The sequence below is a fragment of the Aphelocoma coerulescens genome, chromosome 18 (assembly GCF_041296385.1).
Source record: "Aphelocoma coerulescens isolate FSJ_1873_10779 chromosome 18, UR_Acoe_1.0, whole genome shotgun sequence".
In the NCBI taxonomy this organism is placed as follows: Eukaryota; Metazoa; Chordata; class Aves; order Passeriformes; family Corvidae; genus Aphelocoma; species Aphelocoma coerulescens.
Genome location: NC_091031.1, coordinates 8,872,631 through 8,895,082, shown reverse-complemented (window position 1 = coordinate 8,895,082; position 22,452 = coordinate 8,872,631). Strand labels below are relative to the sequence as shown.

At 55.9% G+C, this 22,452-nt stretch overlaps 1 protein-coding gene across 5 annotated transcripts in view; it reads left to right on the top strand.

Annotated features, from left to right (window-relative positions):
* The window catches only part of SEPTIN9 (septin 9), a 131,012-nt gene that overhangs the window by 97,098 nt on the left and 11,462 nt on the right, over positions 1–22,452 (top strand). For 4 of the 5 annotated variants that reach the window (XM_069032972.1, XM_069032974.1, XM_069032973.1 and 1 more), the window contains 4 exons: positions 15,618–15,809; positions 19,608–19,736; positions 20,111–20,192; positions 20,892–21,029. In XM_069032972.1, the coding sequence (XP_068889073.1) occupies positions 15,618–15,809; positions 19,608–19,736; positions 20,111–20,192; positions 20,892–21,029 (541 nt within the window). Of the gene's footprint in view, positions 1–8,581; positions 8,631–15,617; positions 15,810–19,607; positions 19,737–20,110; positions 20,193–20,891; positions 21,030–22,452 lie in introns of those variants that run through there. The other variant, XM_069032975.1, reaches the window with a different exon arrangement.

The window sequence follows — 22,452 nt, the reverse complement described above, 5'->3', positions numbered from 1 at the left end:
GAGACAAGGTAAAAATGCAAAAAAACCAAGAATTGTGATTATGTGGGAACCCCTAAACACTGCTGCCTTGTCCAGGTGTGGTTCCAGATTGTAGGATATAGCATCCAGCAGGAGTGCAGCTGTCCAGGGTGTGTGCCCTGCTTTAAGGGCCTCCTGAGTGCAGATAAGGACATGTCATGATAGAAAAAAACTGTTTGGAACACACGGAGGACTGCGGTAGAGCTGTGACCTCTTCCACGCTGTTGTAGTTGCCATCCATGATTTCCCATGTGGAGACCAAAACCCCTGTGTGGCCGTGGGGCTCGTGGGTAGCTCCGTGGTGGTGTTTGAATGTGTTTGACCCCACAGCCCCTCAGCACGTACCCTCTCACTGGGGCATGCTGGCCATGGCTCGAGGTATGCACATGTGGCACGGTCTAATGGCTTGGTGGCCAATAACCCGGCAGCAGCGGTTCCTGGACGCCTCTCCGTGGGGAATCCAGACTTCCCTTCCCTGAGCACGGTGGAATTTTTATAGCCTGTGGTTTTAAATGCTGTGATTTCCGTATGGCCCCGATGCCGCATGCAGCCCCGTGGAAGCTGTGCTGGGGCTGGGTGAAACGCGGGCTGGAGCTGCTGCTCCTTGGGTAACGTGGCTGAGCTCTGCTCCAGCACAGGGGAAAGGCTGGGCTGGGGAAGGGAAGGCTGTCACTCCTGGGGTTGAGCCTGCTGGGTGCTGTGATCTTATGGCTGAATTCAACTGGACTTTATTTCATTTATCCCTAAAATTTGTCGGGCTTGGTGGAGTAGAGTACGGTAAAGCTACCTGATTTGTTAAAAAGTAATCACCAAACTGGCAGTAAAAGAGTTAATCTTGCAAATACAGCTCAGTGGCATCCTGGAAGTGTCCATCCAAAAATCAGGATGGGAGTGGGCATGTGGCATTTCGAGGTAACACGGTAGAGGTGGCCAGGCTGGCAAACCCCACTTGCCACGGGGCCGCAGCTGTGACTCGGGCATGGACGTGGCACTGTGGGATGTGTGCCCGGCTGGGAGGCGAAGGCAGAGACAGTTCATCCACATCTAGTGGGTGTGAGCACTGTCTGCTTCCCAGCAGCATCCTTGGCTTTGTTCCCTGGGGTCCCTGTCCTTGTGGGGACGAGGCAGAGTTCTGCATTAATGCCCTGAAGATCTCTGCAGGCTCATCCTTATCATCCCCAAAATACCAGGCAGTGCTGGCGTGCTCAGAGCTCCCTCCCTGAGCCATTGGTGATCACTAGGAAGGGGTGCAGCCGGTGGGAAATCAGCAGTGGGGTTTTCTCCAGTCCCTGATAAATCCCCTGAAAACCCCTGCCCAGGTCTGGCTGCTCTAGGGGTGTTTTGGGGCCATCAGATTTTCCTAAAACATCCATGTCCCTGTGGTCCTGCTGCAGGGATGCTGCCTGGGTCCAGCCACCTCCAGCCAGCTCTCCCTTCTCATGAACTTGTGGAAAAGTGATTTCCCTTCCTATTTTCTGGCCCCTTCTCAGACTCAGACTGGGTTAACTCTTGCTGTAGATGCAAAACTTGCTGGAGGGGCCTGGCCAGGCGGGGCTGTAAAAGCCACATTTTCTTAGGGAATCGGATTAAGGCCCCTTTTTCCTCGTGCTGGGCGGATGCGGGTGACATGAAGTCTCTCTTTGTCCTGGATGGTATTTCTGGCTCAGCTGCAGTGGGTTAACCCTTTGTCATCCCACACAGTCCTGGTGATGAATGGCCCTTTGCTAAGCAACAGGGACCTTTTCCTGGGGTGGAAGAGGGGGCACTGTGGGCTGTGTCCTCCCCCTGCACAGCTGGGGGATGAAGTGCAAAGCCTTGGTGCCTGGGTAGGGGACATGTCTGTGGGACAGGGAGCTGCCCTAACGCTGCTTGCCGCTGCCTTTCTTTGCCATTTTTAGTCTCTGTTCCCCAAGATAGATGGGTGGGAGTTTGTGCCCCAGTCCTGCACTGGGACCAGAGGTGTCTCCATGCTGGGGCAGCCCCGGGCTGCCTGGATGGCACAGAGGGACTTGGGTGGGACAAGGAGGGGGCAAAAGTGACGGTGAGAGCAGAGGCCAGGCCGGCTGGCGGAGCACGAGAGCTGCCTGTGTGCTCCTCGGAGGGCAGTGACCCTGTTCAGTGGTGCTCCCCGGGCACCAATGCCCAGCCATGCCTGCTGCGGCAGGAGCATCCCTTTTCCTGCATAACCAGCCAGGAGCAGGGCAATGGCAGGCAGAGAGCACCCACAGGGATCCCAGGAGCCCTCGGCTCTGGTGCCCAGGATCCAAGGAGGTGTCTTGGTTTGCTACTCGGTGCTGGGCTCTGTGGCCGAGAAGAAATGGAGGTGATTTCATGGCCATGACCTGGAGTCTGGTGGCTGTGGGCATCTCACACCTAGGGCTCGGGTCCATTTTACTTTGTTTCCCCTCTGTGCCGCATTGTTGCATCACCTTGGATTCATCCACTGCTGCTCTGAGCCTTGGCTTGGCTTGTTTGTTTATGCAAAAGCCAAATGGTAGCAGGGAACGTCCCTTTCTGGCGGCCTGGAAAAGCTGCCGGGGGCACACAGCGCTGGCTCCCTGCAGCGCTGATCCTGTGCTGTTATCAGGGAGCCTCCTGATAAGAGCAGAGCAGGGATTTCCCCTGAGGGGGTCCTGGACCATGTCAAAATGGCATCAGGAGCTCCCCAGGCCTCCCAGCAGTGGGGGGAGTGCAGCCCGCAGGCCTGAATTCTCCCCGTGTCCCTCTCCCTGCTGAGTTTTAGGACGTGATCACCCCAAGGCTGATGGAGGGGTGTCACCATCTCCCAGATCTGACCCAGCAGCAGATGGGGACCGAGCGGGACTCGCTCACGGCGTCGGGAACTGCAGGGCAGCGACGCATTTCCCTCCCACCCGAGCTCCTCCTCCCCCCCATCCTCCTGACCTTTTCCCATCAAAACACAAAGCGCTATTATTCGGAGCAAGGCACCTCCATCCGAGGAGACAGCTGGCGTTGCAGCAGCTTGCTGGGGATGGGTTGTTATTAATTAAGCTGCAGGAGACAGCCCTGCAGCTTGAATGGAGTTTTCCTTCTTTTCAGGGTTAGGATGCCCTAAATTCTTTCTTCTTTACCTCCAAACGGCGTTTATAGGTTTAAAAGGGGCAGCAGACAAAGGGTGGAGAAGGGCCCATTATGTGCAGCTTGCAGGGACGTGTATCCCTTCACGTGGCTTGCAGGGACCATTAGGACACCCCAGCACCTTCTTTGCAGCTTGGTTTGTACCAGGGGTTGCTGTGACCCCCAGGGATGTCCCTGTGCCGCTGCCAGGCCGTCTCCCCATCTAGAGAGGAGATGCCACTTTGGGGTGTAACAGTTTGAACTACTTGAGCAAGTTTGGGGTGACTCGGGCGGTTGAACTTTTCACTCCCTGCTGCTCTCCCTTGCAAAGGTGATTTATTTTCACCAAACTCATCCTGTGCCTCTGCTGCTGGGTCTGCTTTGACCGTGCAGAGGAGGAGCAGAGGTGGTGAAGGAGGATGCTGGGGCTCTGGGAGGTGCCCTTTGGTGTGTGAGCTCTGTGTTGGCTCCATCTGCTCCCCCTCTCTCCACAGGGCAGGATGCAGGGGTTTGGTGGAGTGGGGCTCTGGGATGCTGGGGGGGGGGGGGTGAGATGCAGAGAGTTTCGCTTTACCTCTTTTAGGGATAATTTGTCCTTTGGGATACTCTGTGGATGTCTGGGGAGCAGATCATGCCCTTGAGGAGGAGGGGTGAGGACTGCTCCTAAGCAGCCAAAGGAGCCAAGTGTGTTTCCTTGGGCATGGCTGGGCTGTGCCATCTGCAGAGCTGGCCCAGGGATCTGAGCAGCAGCGTTTTGGTGCCAGGACAGACCTGTCCCTGCTGAGCAAAACCTGTGCTCAGAGCTGAGGCCACAGCAGTGCCTGGAAGAGGCTGAGAGCGCTTTGTGTCTGTCCAAACCAGCACATCAGTGCCCCAACCAGTGTTCCCTGCAAGGGAAAAGGAATGTGGGAGGATTGGGGTTCTTTATTGCTTTTTCCAAGTATTTGTGACTGTGGAGTGCCTTCCTAGCAAAGCCTGTTCCCTGCTGGAAAATGGTGGATTGTTCAAGCACAGTGAGGACCCTCCTGCCTCATGGGAGCAGGCACTGCAGATCCTCTGCAGGAGGAACGTGCCAGAGGAAGGGAGGCTGCTGCATGGACACTGCTGGGATGTGACACCGGGAGCCGAGGCACGGCCTCCCCAGGGAGAGGGTGACTCATGCCAAGGACACGGTGCCAGCTGCTCGTGATGGCTGGTGACAGCGTGTGAAATAATTCCTTCCTTCCTTCCTGGAAAGTGGGAGCGGTCTGGAGATGTCCAGCTGGAGGAGACTCTGGGTTTTGGTGTGGTGGGAGCTGGGACAGTCCTGGGTGTGATGTGGGTTCAGCAGAACAGCCACGGTGCAGTGATGCTGGAGGGTCTGGATCCTGCTCCTGGCCAGGGTGTGGAGGGGTGGCTGGTGGTTGGTCCCTGAGCTCTGGAGGGCTCTGGGATGCTCCTGGCAGTGCCTGCACCCCATGTTACTGCTGTTCCACTACCCTCCCTCTCTAGGGAGATTTAAGCCACCAAAGAGCTTCTTTCGTGAAGGAACTGGTGGGATACCTGCAGAGGTCTGTCTGACGTGGGCTGCTCAGAGGAGCTGTTCAATGCCAGAAACCAGGTAGCTTAAAAGACAAAAACCAGCATAATCCATCGACTTGGGAGTTCAGTACAGCCAGAGGAGAGGAAATGTCATTGACCTGTGGGTCCTAGAGATGTTCTGGGGAGTTACCCTGCACATGCTGCAGGGACTGTGGTGGCTGCCTGCCAGAGTTCTGCCTGAGTGGTAACACTTGCAGACCCGCACTCAGGCTCTTAGAAAAGCTTTGGGGTTGTTTTTAGATGTTCCTGGCATTGGAGGATCCTTTCTGTTCCTGCTAGAGGTGATGGTGTCTCTCTCAATGCTAAAAAAAATTAAATTTTGGTCTTGTGATCTTCAAGCTCTTGTCCTTTTCTCACTCAGTATGAGTTTGCTGGTGCTTCACCAAGGTCTCTGCATTTCATTCTGCTATTGATCTGAGATTATAAATACAGCTGGCAGAATTTCCGTCTGTCTGTCAAAGTCACTGGGGACTGGCAGGTAGTCAGCATTGCAGCAATATTGAAAGAATAAAAATTATTTCCTAAGCCCTAACAGTGCACTTTTAACTGGAGATTGCTGAGGTGCAGTAAAATTGGAAATGTCCCTTCAGCATTCCTGCGAGAGAACATCCCTCTCGTGCTGCCTGTGCCCGAGGGATTTGATGTTTTCTTAAGTGCTGGGCAGCTTGGGATGAAGTGAGTTTGTTGGCAGGTCTGCCCACAGGCTGGATAGTGCTGGTGAAGCTGTCTTCACCTGCAGATCCTGGTTATTCCTCAAAGCTGGGGATTTATGGTTGGAGCTGGCCAAGGGCAGAGCATTGCCTGGCACGGGGCAGAGCTGCAGTGCTGCTGGGGGACAGCCCCACTGCTGGGCAGTTCTCTGCTGCAAAGGACTGTGGCTGGGATTGTCCCCAAAATTCAGGGTCTGTTGAAACCCTCACTGCTGTATCCCTGAGCACGAGTGCTGGACCACCTTCTCCAGTGAGCCCTACCAGCCCTGCAGGGTGTGGCTGTGACATGGGGACCTGCTTTCACTGCAAGGATGTCCCATAAAGCAGTACAGATTGGATTGTGTAGGCAGGAATCTTCCTTAACATTTCAGATTAGTTGCAAGACTAAAAGCTGGATCTGTAGTTAGTTCAAATCCCTTGGTACAACTTACAACAGCAATGGGCCTCTTTAGAATTGCTCCTAACTCTGATTATTAGTTTTTTCTAAGAGAAGAACAATGAGTTTGTGATCTTAAAACCCTTAATTAGGGGATTTGGATCCAGTTCTTGGCTCTGCTGTAGGATTTCTGTGTGACCCTGGGCAAGTCACTTAATCCCTGTCCAGTTCATCTTCACTGTAGGGGTAAAGCTGCTTCCTTCCTCTGCCTGTCGGTCCTGCCTGTGCTCAGAGCCAGAAATGGGCAGTGGGAGAAGCACAGGGCCCTGTTCTCCTTGCAGGAACGGAGATGCTCCTGTAAGAAGAAATCCCAGAGGTGGCTGTTTGTCACTCTGTGAGTGCCTCCTCTGCACAAACACCCCAAAGTCACCGAAAGCCATCCTGGGGACCAGCAGTGCTACCAAAGGGCTGCTGCATTTACTGTGAGGCCAAGGATGACACTTTGTTGTCCTTCTGAGCTGCTCGCTCACCGCCTGTTGCTCCTGGGAAGGATAAGAGTTGAAACAAAATATTTTCTATTAATTAATCTGGGAAACAACTTGTACACAGTGTTGAGTTCCTGTGTGCTCCAATTTCTTCCTCCTGAGGGTGGTGAGGCCCTGGCACAGGGTCCTCAGAGAAGCTGTGGCTGCCACATCCCTGGAATTGTCCAAAGCCAGGTTGGACCTGGTTTAGGGGAAGGTGTCCCTGCCCATGATTGGAATTAGATGGTCTTTAAGGTCCCTTCCAACCAAACCAGTCTGCGACTCTGTGAAATGTCTTTGCAGAGATTCATTGACCATGGGGAGAACTTTCCTATGGTTATTTTTGTTCCCTCACAGGCAAAACTAAAGTATGCTCGTGATTTCAATCCGAAAAAGTTAACTCCAAGGAGCGAGGAGTTGGTTCACGTGGCGGAGCACGCCGTGCTCACCCGTGTTTGCTGCTCTTGGTTTGGGCACATGAACCCTGTGCTGATGTTTAACTCCTGCAGAGCCACAGATGTGGCCAACTTGATGGCAGGGACAGGAAGAGCACATCGCATCTGCAGAGCCCACATGCACTTAAGGTCCTCCCTTTACTCTTTGCGTAAGCACAGCACCTAAGTGAGCTGGGCACAGCCTTTTCCTGCCTTTCTCCAGCTAAAACAAGGCTGGAGTGACTTACAAACAGATCCAGCTGCTACTCAGGCAAGCCCGGTTTGGCATCTAGCATTGGATTTTCCTGGAGATTAGAGAGATTAAAACACTAATGCCCATTGATAGGGGTTAAAGCTTTAATAAGTCATAAAAAGTGGTGTAATCTGGCAGAAAGCTGCACGCAGCTGCAGCATAAACAGATTGAGGCTTGGTTTCCTGCCTGGGTGCTGGGTGAAGGTTTCTCAGAAATTCGTATTTGTGGTACTTGCTGAAGCAGGGGGGATGTGGTCTTGCCCCCCCTGAGCACCCATCGTTTGCAGAGCAGCCTATGCCAGCCTTGCTGGGCATCACAGGAGGGGTGCTGCCAGCCTGGTGGGGTGGGGAAGGGCTGCTGCCAGCCTGGTGTGTGGTGGCGAGGGGCTGCTGCCAGCCTGGTGTGTGGTGGCAGTGCTGGTTGGAGGAAGATCTGCCACTGCTGGTGGTCCGGAAGTGGAGAGGGAAGGTGACAGCCACGCTAGAGCCACAGGCAGGAGACAGGGCAGGGGGGCTGTGGTGCCACGGGCACAGGTGGCAGGGCTGGCATCAAGTGCAGGAGCTTAGCCAGAGGCTGGTGATGCTGGTAACAGCTCAAAAAGGAAGTGCGAGTACTAGCTCTGGGCTTGCAGGCTGTGCAGGGGCTGTTGGTGGGAAATGGAGTCCTCTGGGTGTTGAAAATTGCAGATGTGCACATCTGTCTTAACCCTTTCATCACCTGCAGGCCTTTCTCTGGGAGTGCAAGTCTGGGAACTGCAGGGGAAAAGTCCTGAGGTCATAGGGTGGGTCAAAGGAACGTGTCAGACCCAGGAGCCCAAAAGAGGGAGGTTGGCTTCTTCTTGGCTGTGACAGGAGAGAGTCCCACCACCACTGCTGGACATCACAGAGGGGACCTGACCCCACACCAGGGTGTGTGTTGGAGGGACATGGCAGCTTCCCTCCTGTGGCTGGCCCTTCCCTCTGCTGGTGGGAGAGAGGTGGTGGGGATGCTCTGGGATCAAGGTATAAGGCAGGAAGGACTTGTGGAGGCAGCTAATATCTTCATTCAGCTTCACTGACATCATTTTAGAGAGCAGCCATGCCCGTGGGGGTAGGTTGACATCTTGTCCTGGCAGATGTGAGATGCAGCCCAGAGATCTTCAACCAGCTGCAGAGCAAAGCGAGGCCGCACTCCCAGCGCTCACACCCCCCGGGACTGCTTTGGCGCTCTGCTGGAGAATTTCGGGATGCTAGAAAGCAAAAGGCTTCCCTGGGCTCAGGGACGGGGATGTGGATGAGACAGTGGCCCTTGTCCCTGGAGCACTGGGCTCCTCTCGTGTTGGGGCTGCCCCGTTTGTCCCAGCCTCTCTCTTTCCCGTGGAAGTTTCCCCGCACCTCCTGCGCGGACCCGGGCTGCGCCGTGCCCCCCAAACTCTTCTTCCTCTCACCCTTTGCGGGCCCCCCTGGGCCGGGCCGGGCCGGGAGCGGCGGGGGGATGGAAACCGCCCGGGGGCGAAGCAACTTCCCGGGAAGAGGCTCCATCCCCCCGGGCCGGGCTGGAGGGGGAGGAGGCAGGGTGATGGGGGAGGAGGAGGAGGAAGGGCGATGGGGGAGGAGGCGGAGGACAGCGCGGGAGGAGGCGGGAGCCACCGGCTGCCGGAGCCGCCGCCGCCGCGGGTGAGTCTCCGGTGCCCAAGGGGCGGGGGCTCCGGGGGGCAGCGGAGGGGGGAATTATGGTGGAGGGAAGTGCTTTTTTTGGGGTGAATTATCCTGAGAGCGCGGGGGGTGGATCCCGCGGTTCCCACGGAGGGCGGCGGGGCGCGGTGTGGGGGTTCCCCGCCGGGGCAGGGGGTCCCCGGGCCAGGGGCACCGGGTGCTGGGGGGTTGGCTCGGCCCCCGGCCCCCTTCTGCCGCCGCTGTGCCCCACAAGAGGGGCCGCTGCTCGGCACCGCCTGGCCGCGCTGCCGGCATTGTCCGGAATAAATAGAGATCAATAGAGATCAATAGAGATCAATAGAGATCAATAGATCAAACCCTTCCCTGCCTGGGAGGCACCCCCTGGTCCCCTGCCCTGTCCCCGTGGGTACCCCCTTGTCCCCTGCCCTGCCCGCCCTGCTCCGGCTGCTGCCCCCGCTAAAGGGCTCGCCGGGCGTCTGGGGCGCAGCTGCCTTTAGAAACGAAAGAAAGCAAAAAAAAAAACCCAAACAAACAAAGAAACTAAGTTAAAATCCATACCACCCTACCCTTCAAAGAACAAAACCAAGCGAAAAAATAATTTTAAAAGGGGAGGAAAAAAATAGGGGGGGGGAAAAAAAAAAGAAACCTGAACTGCAACCCCCGGGATGTGAATCCCTCTGGCTCGCTCCTTTCTTTGCCGTAGCTGCATTCAGTGCCTCGTGGGACGCGGGCATCAGCCCCGGAGTGCGGCTCGGCAGCCCTGGGCACACTCAGCCGTGCCCGGGGCCCGTTCCTGGGGCTTGGCCGGACTCATTCCTTCTGCAGTGTTGTCTGGACAAGCTGAGTTTGGGGAGCGCTGCCTGGCTCTTTGTTTTCACAGCGCAGAGCTCTGCAGAGCAGTGGTGACAGGGTGCTTTCTCTTGGCTGGGGGCTGGGGAGGGTCCCCATGTCCCCCCTGTGCTGAGTACCGTTGTCCAGGATGGGTGGACAGGGGTGGGAGTGGATGCCATGGAATCAGCTTTGTGGGTGTCCTTGGACCCTCCTGGGCACGGGCACCCTGAGCCTGTCTGAGGGGAGCAAGGGCTGTGCTGGCCACTGCATGGGCTACACGGGGCCAGCTGATGGAGCAGCTTCTGCTGGGATCTGTGTGCGGGAAGGTTCCTCTCAATGGGGCGTTCCCAGTGAGGCAGGGCTGCTCTGGGATCAGCCTTGCTCCAGCCTCGGGGGAAGCTCCTTACAGAGGGAGATCAGTGAGGCTGCATGGCCAGAGACCTCTGCATGCCCAAGCCAAGACTTGGGGTTGTTAGTGATCATCTCTTTTGCAAACATGGAGAACAGCCTAAGAACTCTTTGCAAGTCTTTGCAAGTGGTTTAGAGCTGCTGTCTCACATGGTTGGAGAAATGAGAATGTCGGACTAGGGTTGTGCTGCCAGAGCTACACGTGTCCAACCAGGGCAGGGTGGTGGTCAGCCTGGTGGTCAGCCTGGTGGTCAGCCTCATGCCACATCTGGGCAGCACAGGAGCTGGCAATGGAGCAGCAGGCAGCAGTTTGAGGTTGTGGAGCTGGCACCACGTTTTGACCCCTGGGATGGGCTCCTGCATGCCAGCCCAGACACGCTGGTGACCGGAGCCTGCAGCAGCTGGAGGGTTTAAGATGGGAAAGGAAGCAGTGATGGGGAGCACTGAAGCATCCATCTCTTGTAAATAAAAGAGCCGGGAGGGTTGAGCAGCAGAGGGCAGGGGCTGCTGGGCTTCCGGAGCAGGAGGGGAAGCACACAGAGCACACAGTGAGTGAGGACGGAAGCGCACGTGGCTGGCGGGGACAGCTCGACCTGCACGTGATGCGTGCCCATGACTTGTGGCTCAGGGCTGTGGCCCCGACTGGTCATCTGTGGAAGCGCTCACACCACAGCAGGAATCGCTGCCTCCTTTTTTTAAACTCTGAAAATGGATTGATTCCCCACCTGAGTAAAAGGGTTCAAGCCTGGAGCATCAGGAGTGCACCCGGCCACCTCTCTGGCAGCTCTTGGGTGGATTTGGTCAAATGAAGAGGAGTTAAGCATACTCTGCTATTTCTGGGTCGTGTTTGTTGGCACCCAGGTGGAAATGCAAGCTGAGAAGGAAACATAACTGGTTGGTAGGTGGGCTTGGGCTGGCAGCCAGCCTGAAACTGTAGCCCAGTGCCCAGGGATGCAAGGGACAGACTCCAGCTTGGGCCTGGCAGTGCCAGCCAGGTGCTGGTGATTGGAGCTGAATAATAGGAACATCCCTTGGTTACAGTTTGGTGCTGCAGGGTCTGTGGCACTGGCTCTGCACCAGCCTGAGCCACCCCACCTTCGGACTGAGCTGTGCCCCACGTTCCCTGGCACCTGCACACCCAGCAGGGACCTGCCACGTTCAGCACCAGGGGATCCCGTGGTGGCAGTGACTGGGCAGCTGAAAAAATCAGCAGTGCCTGGGCCATGCTGGGATTTCATCCCGTCCTGGCTTTGCTGACTCCCTCCCTCCTGAGTCCTGCTGTCCCCTCAGAAGGGACAGGCTCTGCCACCTCCTCCGCAGGTTGGATCTGTTTCCATGGCCTGTGGTCACTGGCTCAGTGTGCCAAGGGGAGAGGCCCTGGAGGCCACGTGGGCCGCAGTCCTGACAGCCAGCTGTCCTTAACCAGGAGCTGAGATTCACTCTCTGGTGCTAAAAATGCTTCTGTGACGCCCTACAGGCACAATTCTCCAAGAGAGCTGCTCCCAAAAATCAAAAGGTTAGGTGGTTCCCACTTCTCCCTTGAAAACGTTAGTGGATGGATACTCAGCTGCCCAGGCTGTGCTTCAAACCACTGTGCACTGCTCTGAACCTGCCCTCTGTGTTTGCATGAACCCATCCCACAAATCTGGGAGCCCATAGTATTTCCAGTGTCTGTTGTGTGGAGGGAAGGGCAGTTATCCACAGTGTCCTGGTCTTCTGGGTGCTTGTAGCTCTGCAGAACTGGTTGCAGCATCATCGAAAGGTGACCAGTGCTTGGTGCTCCTGGCATCTGAGGGGTGTTTCTTGGATTTACTTCCCAAACATTGCCATTTTGCCCTTGATTGTGCATGCAGCCGTAGAGTGTGCAATGGTTTGGATCTGTTGCATCCATAGAGTGTGCAATGGTTTGGATCTGTTGCATCCATAGAGTGTGCAATGGTTTGGATCTGTTTAATCCATAGAGTGTGCAATGGTTTGGATCTGCTGACAGGCAGCCATGGCAGAGGTGCAGCCTCCTGGCCCCTCTCCAGTTGCTCTGTGCAGCCACTGAGCACCAGGTCTGTGACCAACCCTGCTCCAGGACCAGCTCTGCTCTCCCAGATCACCAGCAGAGCTGCTGGGTCTAGCCAGGACCTGGGCTGGATGAGACATTCCCAGTTCAGCCCCTGGGGGGGTTCTTTAACCTTTGTGTGTCTGCACTGCAGCCCCAGTCTCCTGCAGATCCCTATCCCAGATCCTCAGGGAGGATTACCAGCCCCTGGGTTTTGGGGGAGCCCATGGCTGTCCTTACATGCCCTGCCCACAGTGTCCTGGTCTGTGGCAGCCTCGTGGCACCAGCACAGCGTGTCCACCAGCCCCTGGCCAAGCCCATCCCACGGCACACGGTGTCCAGCTGGCTGGAGGAGCAGGAGGGTCCCCGGGGGGCTCCCAGGGGCTTCCCTCCCTGCAGGGTGCCTTTCATCTGCTGCTTCGCAGATGTTGGCTTTGGCTCGTGTCTGACATGCATCAATTACAGAGCAACAGCCCCGAGTCTTTGGCAAAATCAACTTTGGAACAGCTGTCCTGAGTCAGCCGTGCCCGAGCCGGAGCTCTGGCTCTGTCCCCACTTGGTGCAGCGCTGCCCTGACCATCTCCACATCTCCTGTGCCCACGTGGACAGGGTTTCCCTGGCAGAGGAGGTCTAAATATGGCACTTGTTCCCATGTGCTTGATGTTTATCCAGGAATGCTTGAGTGGGAGAGAGCTGCAGGCTCTGAGCTCTCTGCCCCGTCAGCAGAGCGATGTCCCCTTGTGTGGGGGACAACAGTTGGGTTAAGGTGACAGGTGTGAACTATGTGAGGTCTGGTCCTGCTCTTGGCAGGGACTCTGTGGCAATCAGGGATTTCAGATAGCATTTGGTATTTATTAACCCATCCCTCCTTGCAGTGCTCCAGAAGCGTCAGCTCGGTGACACTGGCTCTGGCAGCACCACAGGTTTGACATCGTCCCCTCAGAGAGCACAGCAGGTCAGACAAATGCAGGATGTGCCCATGATGCGTCCCAGGCATCCACTGCTCTGCTCCAATGTATTTCTAGGGTCTTTCTGTTTTAGACAAGTGACTCCAGCGAGTGCTGCATGCCACCCAGCACAGCATCCCTGTGTGCCACTGAGTGCTCCTGTGGTTTGGCTGCACCCTCCTTCTGCTGGCACAAACCCCTTGGAGCCGAGTGTGACACTGGAGTTTTTGCTAAGAAAAGACCAGTTCAGTGCTGGGAAGCTGAAACAAAAATTGCATGTTTGAGTTGTGGCATTTCCCTGGGGAGTTTGCTGATGGTGCTGTGGCATCGAGGGCTTTGCATCTCTGCTGTGCTGCAGACACTCCTAGCTGCAATATACTGATTTTTTTTTGTATTTTTCCCCAGTCAGGACCCAGGTGCTTTAAACCACCAGTTCCCCACAGACCAGCTGAAGCACATGGACTGCCCAGCCTGGGTGCTGCTCTTCCTGTGGCTTTGGTCTGGCTGGAGCCTGGGGAGCCCTGAGCCCTCCTTCTCCCCCTGAGGGCCACAGAGTGTCTGCTCCCTGAGCTGGGAACAGTTTTCCTGCATGTCCCCCTGCCTGGGGACAGGTCAGCCCCTCTGCATGCTGCCAACTGCTCCTTGAGGTGCTGGAAATGCTCCTGGCCTTTGTCAAGTGGAGGGTGGCTTTCTGCTCTATTTAATTTCTTAATTTCCCTGCACCTTACCTGCCCCAGTGTCCCAGTTTGCTATCCCATCCTTGGGGCTGTCCTGTGCACACAAGTGGTGCCTGGAGGAGTTAAACCCATTGCATAACCCGGCGTTGCTGCTGGTGGCAGCATATTTTCCACATGATTTAGTTGTCGTTTTGTTGGGTTTTTTTTTTTTAGCGTTTTGCTTTTGGCCTTGCCACTTTGGAACGGGGCTAATTTGGGATTTGTGGTGAGGCCTCGGGCAGGCCGGGCTGGTTGATTTTGCGAGGGGCAGCGTGGCAGTTGCAGCTCCAGCTGTGCAGTGTTCCTGGGAGGAGTGGGATGCTCCCAGTGGCAGTGCAGCTCCAGCTGTGCAGTGTTCCTGGATGCTCCCATGAGTGTCAGGGACAGCGTGTTTGCTCTCCAGCAGCTCTGTGAGTAATGCTCAGCTACGCAGCCCGGGATCGAGGATTGGAAAAAACTGTTCAAAGGGATCCAACAGTCTTTGGGATTAGTTCTAGGTTTGTTTTTTTCTTTCTTTTTTTAATTTTTTTTTTCTGCTTGGCCTATATTAAGCACGTGGAAGTGTGCTGTGCTTGCAGGAAGAGAGTGGTTCCACCTCACAGACTCCAGCAGGGTCAGGTCTGACATGGCCAGAGGAGAAGGGGTGATGGGCTTGTGCTTGGAGGAGCCCCTTTGGCCCAGCCACACTCCTACAGAGAGAGGGAGGGAGAGAAAAGCGGGCAGCACATCATCAAAGGCCAGGAATAACTGGGGGGCGACGAGCTGAGAGCTGTGTTGCTGTCTGGAGGGGTGAGGACTTTGCAAATAACGATGTTTTTCTTAATAATAATAAACAATTAAAAAATAATAAATAAGCATTGCAAAACACTGAGCACCAACAAAATGCTCACTTTGGCTGGTGGCTGCAGGCACCGAGCAGCAGCAGCCTGGGGTGGCGAGGGCTCTTAGAAGTGTGTTTTCCTAAAACCTCCCTCTCTGTGCCCGGATCAGAGGAGCAGCAGTGCTGCATGTGGCTGGTGCCTCCAGGAGCTTGCAGGGGACTGGGCTGACCTTGTGCAGGCTCTGCCCTTGGGGTATTTGCTGTATCCGCTGTGGGTGATGCGAAGCAGCTGGGGCTGGCAGGGAACAAGGCTGCATCACCCCGGGGCACTGGGGCACTTTGTCCTTCCCGATGCTCCTGCCTGGTTCCTGGGGGAGTAGATAATTCCCTGCTTTTTCTTACAGAGCTGTTGGCTGAGGCAGTGGTTTTACATTTGCTTCTTCTGAAGAACTTTGTTAGGCTGGTGCATCTTGCAGGGGAGACAGGCACCCTGTCTCTGAGGGAGGCTGATGGGATTGGGCTTCTGAGCAGATATGGACAGAAGGAGAGCAAGATCACAGAAGCTCAGTGGCTGCGTGGGTGTTGTCTGGCACAACTCCTCTTGATGCAAATATGTTGGGTTTTCCACAAGCCAGGGCCGGCAGCCTCTGATCTGCGTCAGCTGGAGCTCGAGGAGGGCACGTGGCAGAGGATGCCAAGGGCTCCCTGTGTCTGCAAAGCCATCCAGCTCCCACCCAGAACGTGGCTGAGCTGTTCACATCAGCAGTCTGCACAGTGCTGTAATTCCAGTGGTGTGGAGGAGCGGGATGTGTAGGTCTGCCAGTCCCACAGCAGTGCCCAGGCACAGGGCTATGGGGCTGAAAGCCTTTGTCACTCCCAGATGTGGGCTGAGGACTTTCTGGGTGCTGGGTCCTGCTCTGTGGCAGTAGGTCAGCTGCTGTGGGAGCTGGTGCACTCACACCCCCACAGCAGCATCCTGCTGTGGCAGGTTTGTTGGAGTGGGCAGGGATCCAGGTGAACACAGCAAACAGAGAAAGAAAATCCCAAATTTAATGTAATTATTGTAGAGGAAGATCCCACACGCCTCCTCCCTCCCGGCCTGCTGGTACCCTGAGTCTCTACACATGCTTTACTCCTGCTTTGAATGCAGCAGGCAGCTCCTGTGATTCCCTGCCAGGAGCAGCACCTCTGACCACCCCGTGTTTGCCCCCGCAGGTCCAGAGGCCGTTCCCAGCCACGCTCCCGGCATGACGGACGCTCCACGGGATGCCGGCCCCAAGCAGGCGGCGCCGGCGCGGCCGGACAAGCCGGCTGCAGACTTCGGCTACGTGGGCATTGACGCCATCCTGGAGCAGCTGAGGAGGAAAGCCATGAAACAGGGCTTCGAGTTCAACATCATGGTCGTGGGTGAGTGGTTCCCTCGTGCCAGCTGCCCACAGCGTGCTCGGCTGGGTGCAGTCATTGTCCCACAGCGATGTTTGTCCCCTTTGGGGTCTCCTCGGGGTCAGCACTGCGGGCTCTGCCTTGGCAGTCAGCAAACCCTGCTCCCAAGGCCTGAGTTCAGCTGGAGTTAAAGCTGTTGATGTGATGTGGTCCATGGTCCTCCTCTTCCTCCTGCATCTTGGGGTGCATTATCCACGGGCACGTCCCAGAGGGAAGCACCTCAAGGGGTGTCCCAGGATTCCTGCTCTGGTTTGAGCAGTCAGAGGCCACACTAAGGGCTCAAGAGGCTGCACTGCTGCTGGTATTCCAGAGCCCTCATCCTTACTGGTACTTCCAGTGATCTGGGTAAAATTCCTGTTTGTGAGTTGTTTTGTATTCAGGCAGCCCTGCTACAAGTACCAGGGAAGAAATGCCAAAAGCAGTGATTTACTGGTGGGAATAAAGACCAACAGGAGGGGTTTGCAGAGCTCAGTCATTTGGCCTGGGTGGCTCCTTTGGGGACCTGCAGGGTGGCACAGCAGGGATGAGAGTGTCCCAGGGGGTGTCCACATGCAAGGAGGGAGGGCTGGAGGGTTGTGTGCCCAGATCCTGCTGCCCACAAGCTCCTGTTCATTAGCTCTCCTGGGCTACTGACCACTGGCTGCATCGCTGCTGTTCTGGCTGCAGCTTCAACTGTGGGGGTCTGTGCTCCTGCAGCCCCCAGGCCCCCAAAACCAGCAATGGCACAGCCACTGACCTGCAGAATGCTGGGCACACCAGAGAGCTGGGCAGACCCTGTGGGACACTGGCCAAGGGGGAAAATGGAAAAGAAATGAGGCTTTTCTGCTCTTTTCCAGCTATTAATGTCTGACCTGGTCCCGTGGAGCCCCTAGTTTGAGCTGGGCTGTGCTCCTTGGGGCTGGGCTGGTTAGGCAGCAGCTCTCCCTGCCTGAATGCCCCAGGGAAGCTGCAGGGGGATGAGGAGAGTAAATCCCAGGCAATGACCAGCAGCATGGTCATGGGATCTCACCATCCCTTATCCTCCTGCGAGGAGCTGTGTAAGGCTACAGGTGATGCCTGTGGGATGTCCCACAGGGTATCCTGGGGTTCTGCCTGGGGTTGTGGAAGGGGCTGATCCAGAGTTTACTTCTTCTGTTAAAGACACCAGTGTGCTGTAGCTTTCCAGCAAGTTCTGTGGATGCTTTGCCTTTCCCATTTTGATGATTCCATTCCCTCTAACAGGGAAGGTTCCCCGGGCTGGCTGACCACAGCAAGGCTGGGCAGTGCAGAACGAGTTCTTGGGAGGCGTTTTAACAACTCCAGCTCTTTGCTGCTAACAGAGGAATCACTGCACTGGTCCTGGGAGCCTGCAAGTGAGATTGCCTGTGCTGAGCTCCCATTTCCCTGCCAGAGGAGGCTCCCATCCCTCCAGGAGCAGGCTGTGCTGCCTCAGCACCTCAGCTGTGTGCTGTGCAGGCGGGGAGGGATGTTGAGGAATGGCTGGGCCTTGGCAGCGCTGTGTGTGGTATGAAGGCCCGTGCTGCGGCGCGCCTGGAAAACATTGTTCTCCCCTTGGCAGGCGCTGGGCTGGCTGGTTGCAGGCTGGGAATTCGGGGCAGCATAAACAAGTCGAGTTCTGGCCCTCCCGGAAGACGCGGGAGGGATGCGGGAGGAGCGGCACCCCGGGGAAGGGGCAGCAGCCAGCCCTCATCCTGCTGCGCTTCCCTGGGGATGGGTTTAGCTCCATTATTCCCAGCCAGCCTAAGCTGCGAGTCCTTGAGTTGAAATTGTTCCAATCTCTGTCTTACAGGCAGGAGATGAGGGCAGGGAGGAGGGAGGTGGCTTGTCCTGCAGGGGAGGTGGGAACTGAGCATCGCTGCCATGTGGGGGTCACTCCTCACCATGTCCCTGTGGTGGAGCTTTGTGAAAACTCTTTCCCCACTGTGGCAAGGTCCCTGTTCAAAAAAGGTTTCACAATCCCAACCAGAGCTCTGAGAGGGGGCTGCAGGCTGAGGTCAGCTTAGCTCTTTGTCCTCTAAAGTTGCAGGGATGAGGAAAAATGTCTAAACTTTAAAAGATCCCAACCCCAAAGCACATCTTTTGCGTTGTTTTCGCTGCAAAGCAGCTGGAAGGAGAGCAGAGGTGGCCAGGCTCAGCTGCGTTTTCCCTGCTGGATTTCAGCTCTGGGAGAGGCAGTGGACTGCAAACCAGGGCTGTTGGAAGCAGCTCTGCCCTGTGCTCAGCTGCCTGTGCCACAGCCTGTGGGTCTCCAGGTGCACCCCACCATGGCTCAGCAAGGTCAGCCTGTGGTGCCAGTGGGACATCACATCCTGGCTGCTGGTGGCTCTCACCTCTGGTGCCTTTCCAGGCAGTGCAGCTCCAGCAGCTTGGACAGACACGAATGCAGAGAGCCACTGCCTGGAGCTCTGGCAGTGTGTCACCTGATTTCACCCATCCCCAGTGTGTCACCCAGCCTTCCCCTCTCCCCAGGTGCTCCATTTCACGATGAGCAGTGGTGCAGTGAGAGCTCTGGTTTGGCTCTGCATGCCCAGCTCCAGACCTGTTTGTGCCTGCCCCTTTGTTTTCAGGCAGCAGAGGGCTGGGAGCACTTACCCGCAGTGCTCCGTGTGTTTCTCAGAGTCCAGCAGTGACAGTGGCTGTCAGAGAGTTCTCCTGTGCTGGATTGCAGCCATTGGTGATGCTGCAAACTCAGCTCTAAAACTGATGTTTGCTCAGGGAGTTGGGTGATGGCAGGAGGTGATGCCCAGTGCTGGTTGGCCTTACTGTTGGCTTTGGTGGCCTGGATGGGCCAGGACCCTGAAGGATATGGGTGAAATCCTTGCTAACTCTGCTTAGGGACACTCCGTGGGACAAGGGACATGCTGGTGGCAATGCCATGATCACTGTCTGCAAATGTCTTGGCAGAATGGGGCCAGTGAGGTCCCCGTGATGTGGGCAGGAACTCTGCAGGGGGCACAGAGCATCTGCTCCCTGGGTTTTGAGGAGTTAATTCTGTTTTCTTTGCTCTGGAAAAGTTGTTCTCCAAGCTCATGGGACAGCTGTTCTTGGAGAGTCAAGAGCTGCTGGTGTCCTTTCCACACAGATCAGCATCAGCTCTGGGATATGAAAATGCTTCTCTAAAAGCTGTTTTTCTGGAGTTGTGGAATCTCATGTGCTTCCTGGGGTGTTGTCTGTGGGATTCAGAGATGCTCCTGGCGTGGACCTGTGTGTGTGCAGCCAGCTGGGCCGGTTGCAGCAGCAAGTCTGTCAGGGAAGCAGCAGCAGATGCAGCAGGGCTGAGGTTTGTAGGATTGTTGCTGCTGTTAGTCCTGTCCAGATAAAGGCTTGCCAAGCTGCTCCAAAGCCTTCCCTGCGGAGCTGGACAGAGGAGACTGCAGGAGAGTGAAGGCACAGCTGGGATGCTTCTTCCTGGGGTTCCCTGGTCCCCGCGCCCTGCTGAGCATCACCACAGCCCTTCAAACATCCCCAGCACTGTCTGCCTGTCCTCGGGGTTGCTGGGATTTTGCCTGGATGCAGGGAACCAGCTGCTTTGGAGCCAGGGAGGGGCTTTGCTACCTGCAGCATCCTCCTGGCTGGGCTGGACTCGAGCTCCTTGGCTCAGGGGAGCTGCAGGGGAGCAGCTGCTCCTTGTCCCTCTCTCTCTCCATCCCTCCAGCAGATCCAGTGCAGCCTGAGTCTGTCAGCAGCCCCATCCCCTGGCCCCTGACAGCACAGCCTGGAAATGAGGGAGTGCTGACTCTGGGTTATGCTGCTCTCTTCCAGGTCAGAGCGGCTTGGGGAAATCCACGTTAATCAACACTCTCTTCAAATCCAAGATCAGCCGGAAATCTGTACAGCCAACTTCTGAGGAGCGGATCCCCAAGACCATTGAAATCAAATCCATCACTCATGGTGAGGCTCTGCAGGTCCCACCTGCTGCTTTGCCTTTAGGCCCTGCTCTGCCTTGTGTCTCTGGGGACTCACAGGGGTTGTGAACCTCCATAAACCTCCACTCCCATCCCTCTGAACAGGCTTTTACCATCCAGAGATGCTTGCAGGGCTGAGAAAACATCTAATTTTTATTTATTCATCAGCATTGAGTTAATTTTGTTGGAAGGAACCAGTGAGGTGGCTGTGGGGGTGGCATTTCAGGGTGGCTATGGGGCTGTGAAGGTGCATTTCTCCCCTGGGAGCAAGCTCCAGCTCTGTAGCTGATTGTGGGAGGCTGGGCTTGGCCAGAACACCCATTAACACTCGCCTCACACACCAGCTTTCCTCTCTTTCAGAGATTGAGGAGAAGGGGGTTCGCATGAAGCTGACAGTCATCGACACCCCGGGCTTTGGGGATCACATCAACAACGAGAACTGGTGAGCTGCCACTCTGCCCTGGGTGCAGGGGGGGAAGGCAGGAGAGCCCCAGCACCTCCTGACCCTGTGCCCAGAGCTGTAGCCTGGCGCTGTGCCCCCCTGCTCCGTGGGCAGCAGGAAGGAGGTTGTTGTGGTGGTAGAGCAGTGCCATGCTCCCTGGGAGAGCCACAAACATCCTGCTGTTCCAGGCATGAGACAACCTTTGTTTGTGGCTGGGAGCAGCTGTGTGCCAGCAGGGCCAGTCCCCAGACCCCGCTCATGTGGCTCTGGAGGCTGAACTCTGCCCAGGATCCCTGGCACAGCATCTGGTTCTGCAGGATGGCCCCCTCGCCCATGGCAGGTACCTTGTCCCCACCACCAGCTGGGCTTGTGGGCTTTGATTCTGCTCGTGTTCCTGTGCCATGACACCGTGCAAGGGGCCAGGACATGGTCTCAGCCCTGTCCTGCTCCACAGCCAGGTCCAGAAGGAGAGAAGGGAGCACATTTAGCCACTTGCTTGTCTAAACCAGCCAGTCAATCCCCTCCTGCAGCAGTGCATGGAGTTGCTAAGCAGTGACCACGTGAGGTTTGTGATTTATGAGATGCTGAGTGTCCCTGGCTCTGCAGGCTCTGCTTCACGCAGCCAGCCCAGGTGGGAGGGTCAGGGTGGTCCAGATCCCTCACATGACCCCACCACTCCGTGTTCCTCTCTTCCTGCAGCTGGCAGCCCATCATGAAGTTCATCAATGACCAGTACGAGAAGTACCTGCAGGAGGAGATCAACATTAACCGGAAGAAGCGGATCCCCGACACGCGGGTGCACTGCTGTATTTATTTCATCCCAGCCACGGGCCACTCGTACGTACCCCGCTGTCCCTGCCACCCCTCAGCCTTCCCCTGCCTGTGTCCCATCAGGGCAGTTCTCCCTGAGATCCTCCCACGTTTTTTGGGACTTGAGGAAGCTGTCCTTTAGGGCTGTATCATCTGGAGCCTTGCAGTAACACAGCAGAGCTGCTGTACCCCAGAGAAATGCGGTGTTTCCTCTTCTGAGGGGCCATGAAATCATCTCTGAGCTCCAGGGAGCTGCTGGCTTTGCTGTGGTCACCTGGCTTGCTACACCAAGGATGGACCAGGTCTCAAATTGGATGGAGAGGCTACTTTTGCAAGCAGAACATTAATTTTTTTTTTCTTTGCCCCTGACATTGGAAGGGGAGAAGCCAGTTTTCCTTGTGCTGTCAAGGCAGCGAACACCCTCACCCTGTAAGGGTATTTTGTAGCTTGTTTGACTAGTCTGCAAGTGGGCTGCTGTTTATTCAGCCCAGAGTTCTCCTGGCTCTGGCACTTTTCAAGTGACAACATCAAAAGGCCCAGATCCCGCTCTATTCTTTTTTTCCCTTTTCTATTTTTTCTTTTTTTCCCCTCCTAGGCACACAGCCCACCCTGAAAATCTGGGGCACTTAAAATGTCTTGAAAAATGTGACTTAAAGTATCACAACATGAAACGAGGCCCAAGTTTCCTTTTGATTTGTGTCAATTCCTTCCACTTTTGGCTCTGTATGCATTGGGGATGTTTTTGGGTCTGTTTTCAAAAGTAAACTTAAGCCTCCAGCACTGTATTCATGACAGCCTTTTCCACTTCCCCATGTGGAGATTTATTCCAATAGAAAAGACTTTGTTTTGCTTCTGTCAGTGGGTAGACCAAAAATGCATCCTTCACTGGAATAAAATGACTGCATGGGCCAGTTATGCCCCTCTTGTGTAACTGATCAGGAGCAGAGGGGCTGACGGAACATTTATGGTCGAATACAATAAAGCACAGAAGGTTTCAAAGGGAGATGACATTTTTAGGCCAGCCTAACGTGTTAGTCGCACTAATCTCAGCCCAGATCTTCAGCCCTTGCCTCGGCAGGTCTGACTTGCAGCATTAGCTGTGCTCCAGCTTTTCCTCACCGCTCTGGCTGTTTAACTCTTAGAAAACACATCTGATGCTCAGAGGCTGCAGGGAGCGTTGGGTGCCGGGCAGGGCAGGCAGGGATGTGGAGCCCCGCTGCCGTGTCCCCCGGCGGAGCCTCTCCAGCCGCGCTCTGGTTTCTCTCACCCGCCGGCCAACAGCAATTGTGTGGATTTTCAGCTGCTTTTTTTCCTTCTCTCCAGCAGACATGTGTTTCCAATATCCGAGTCAGCCCGGCAGTTGGGGGCCGTTGTTGCTGAGCCCTGATCCTTTTTTCCCCTCAGCCTGATAGCCCGGCTGGGGCCGTCCCCGCTGTCACCGGCTCACCCG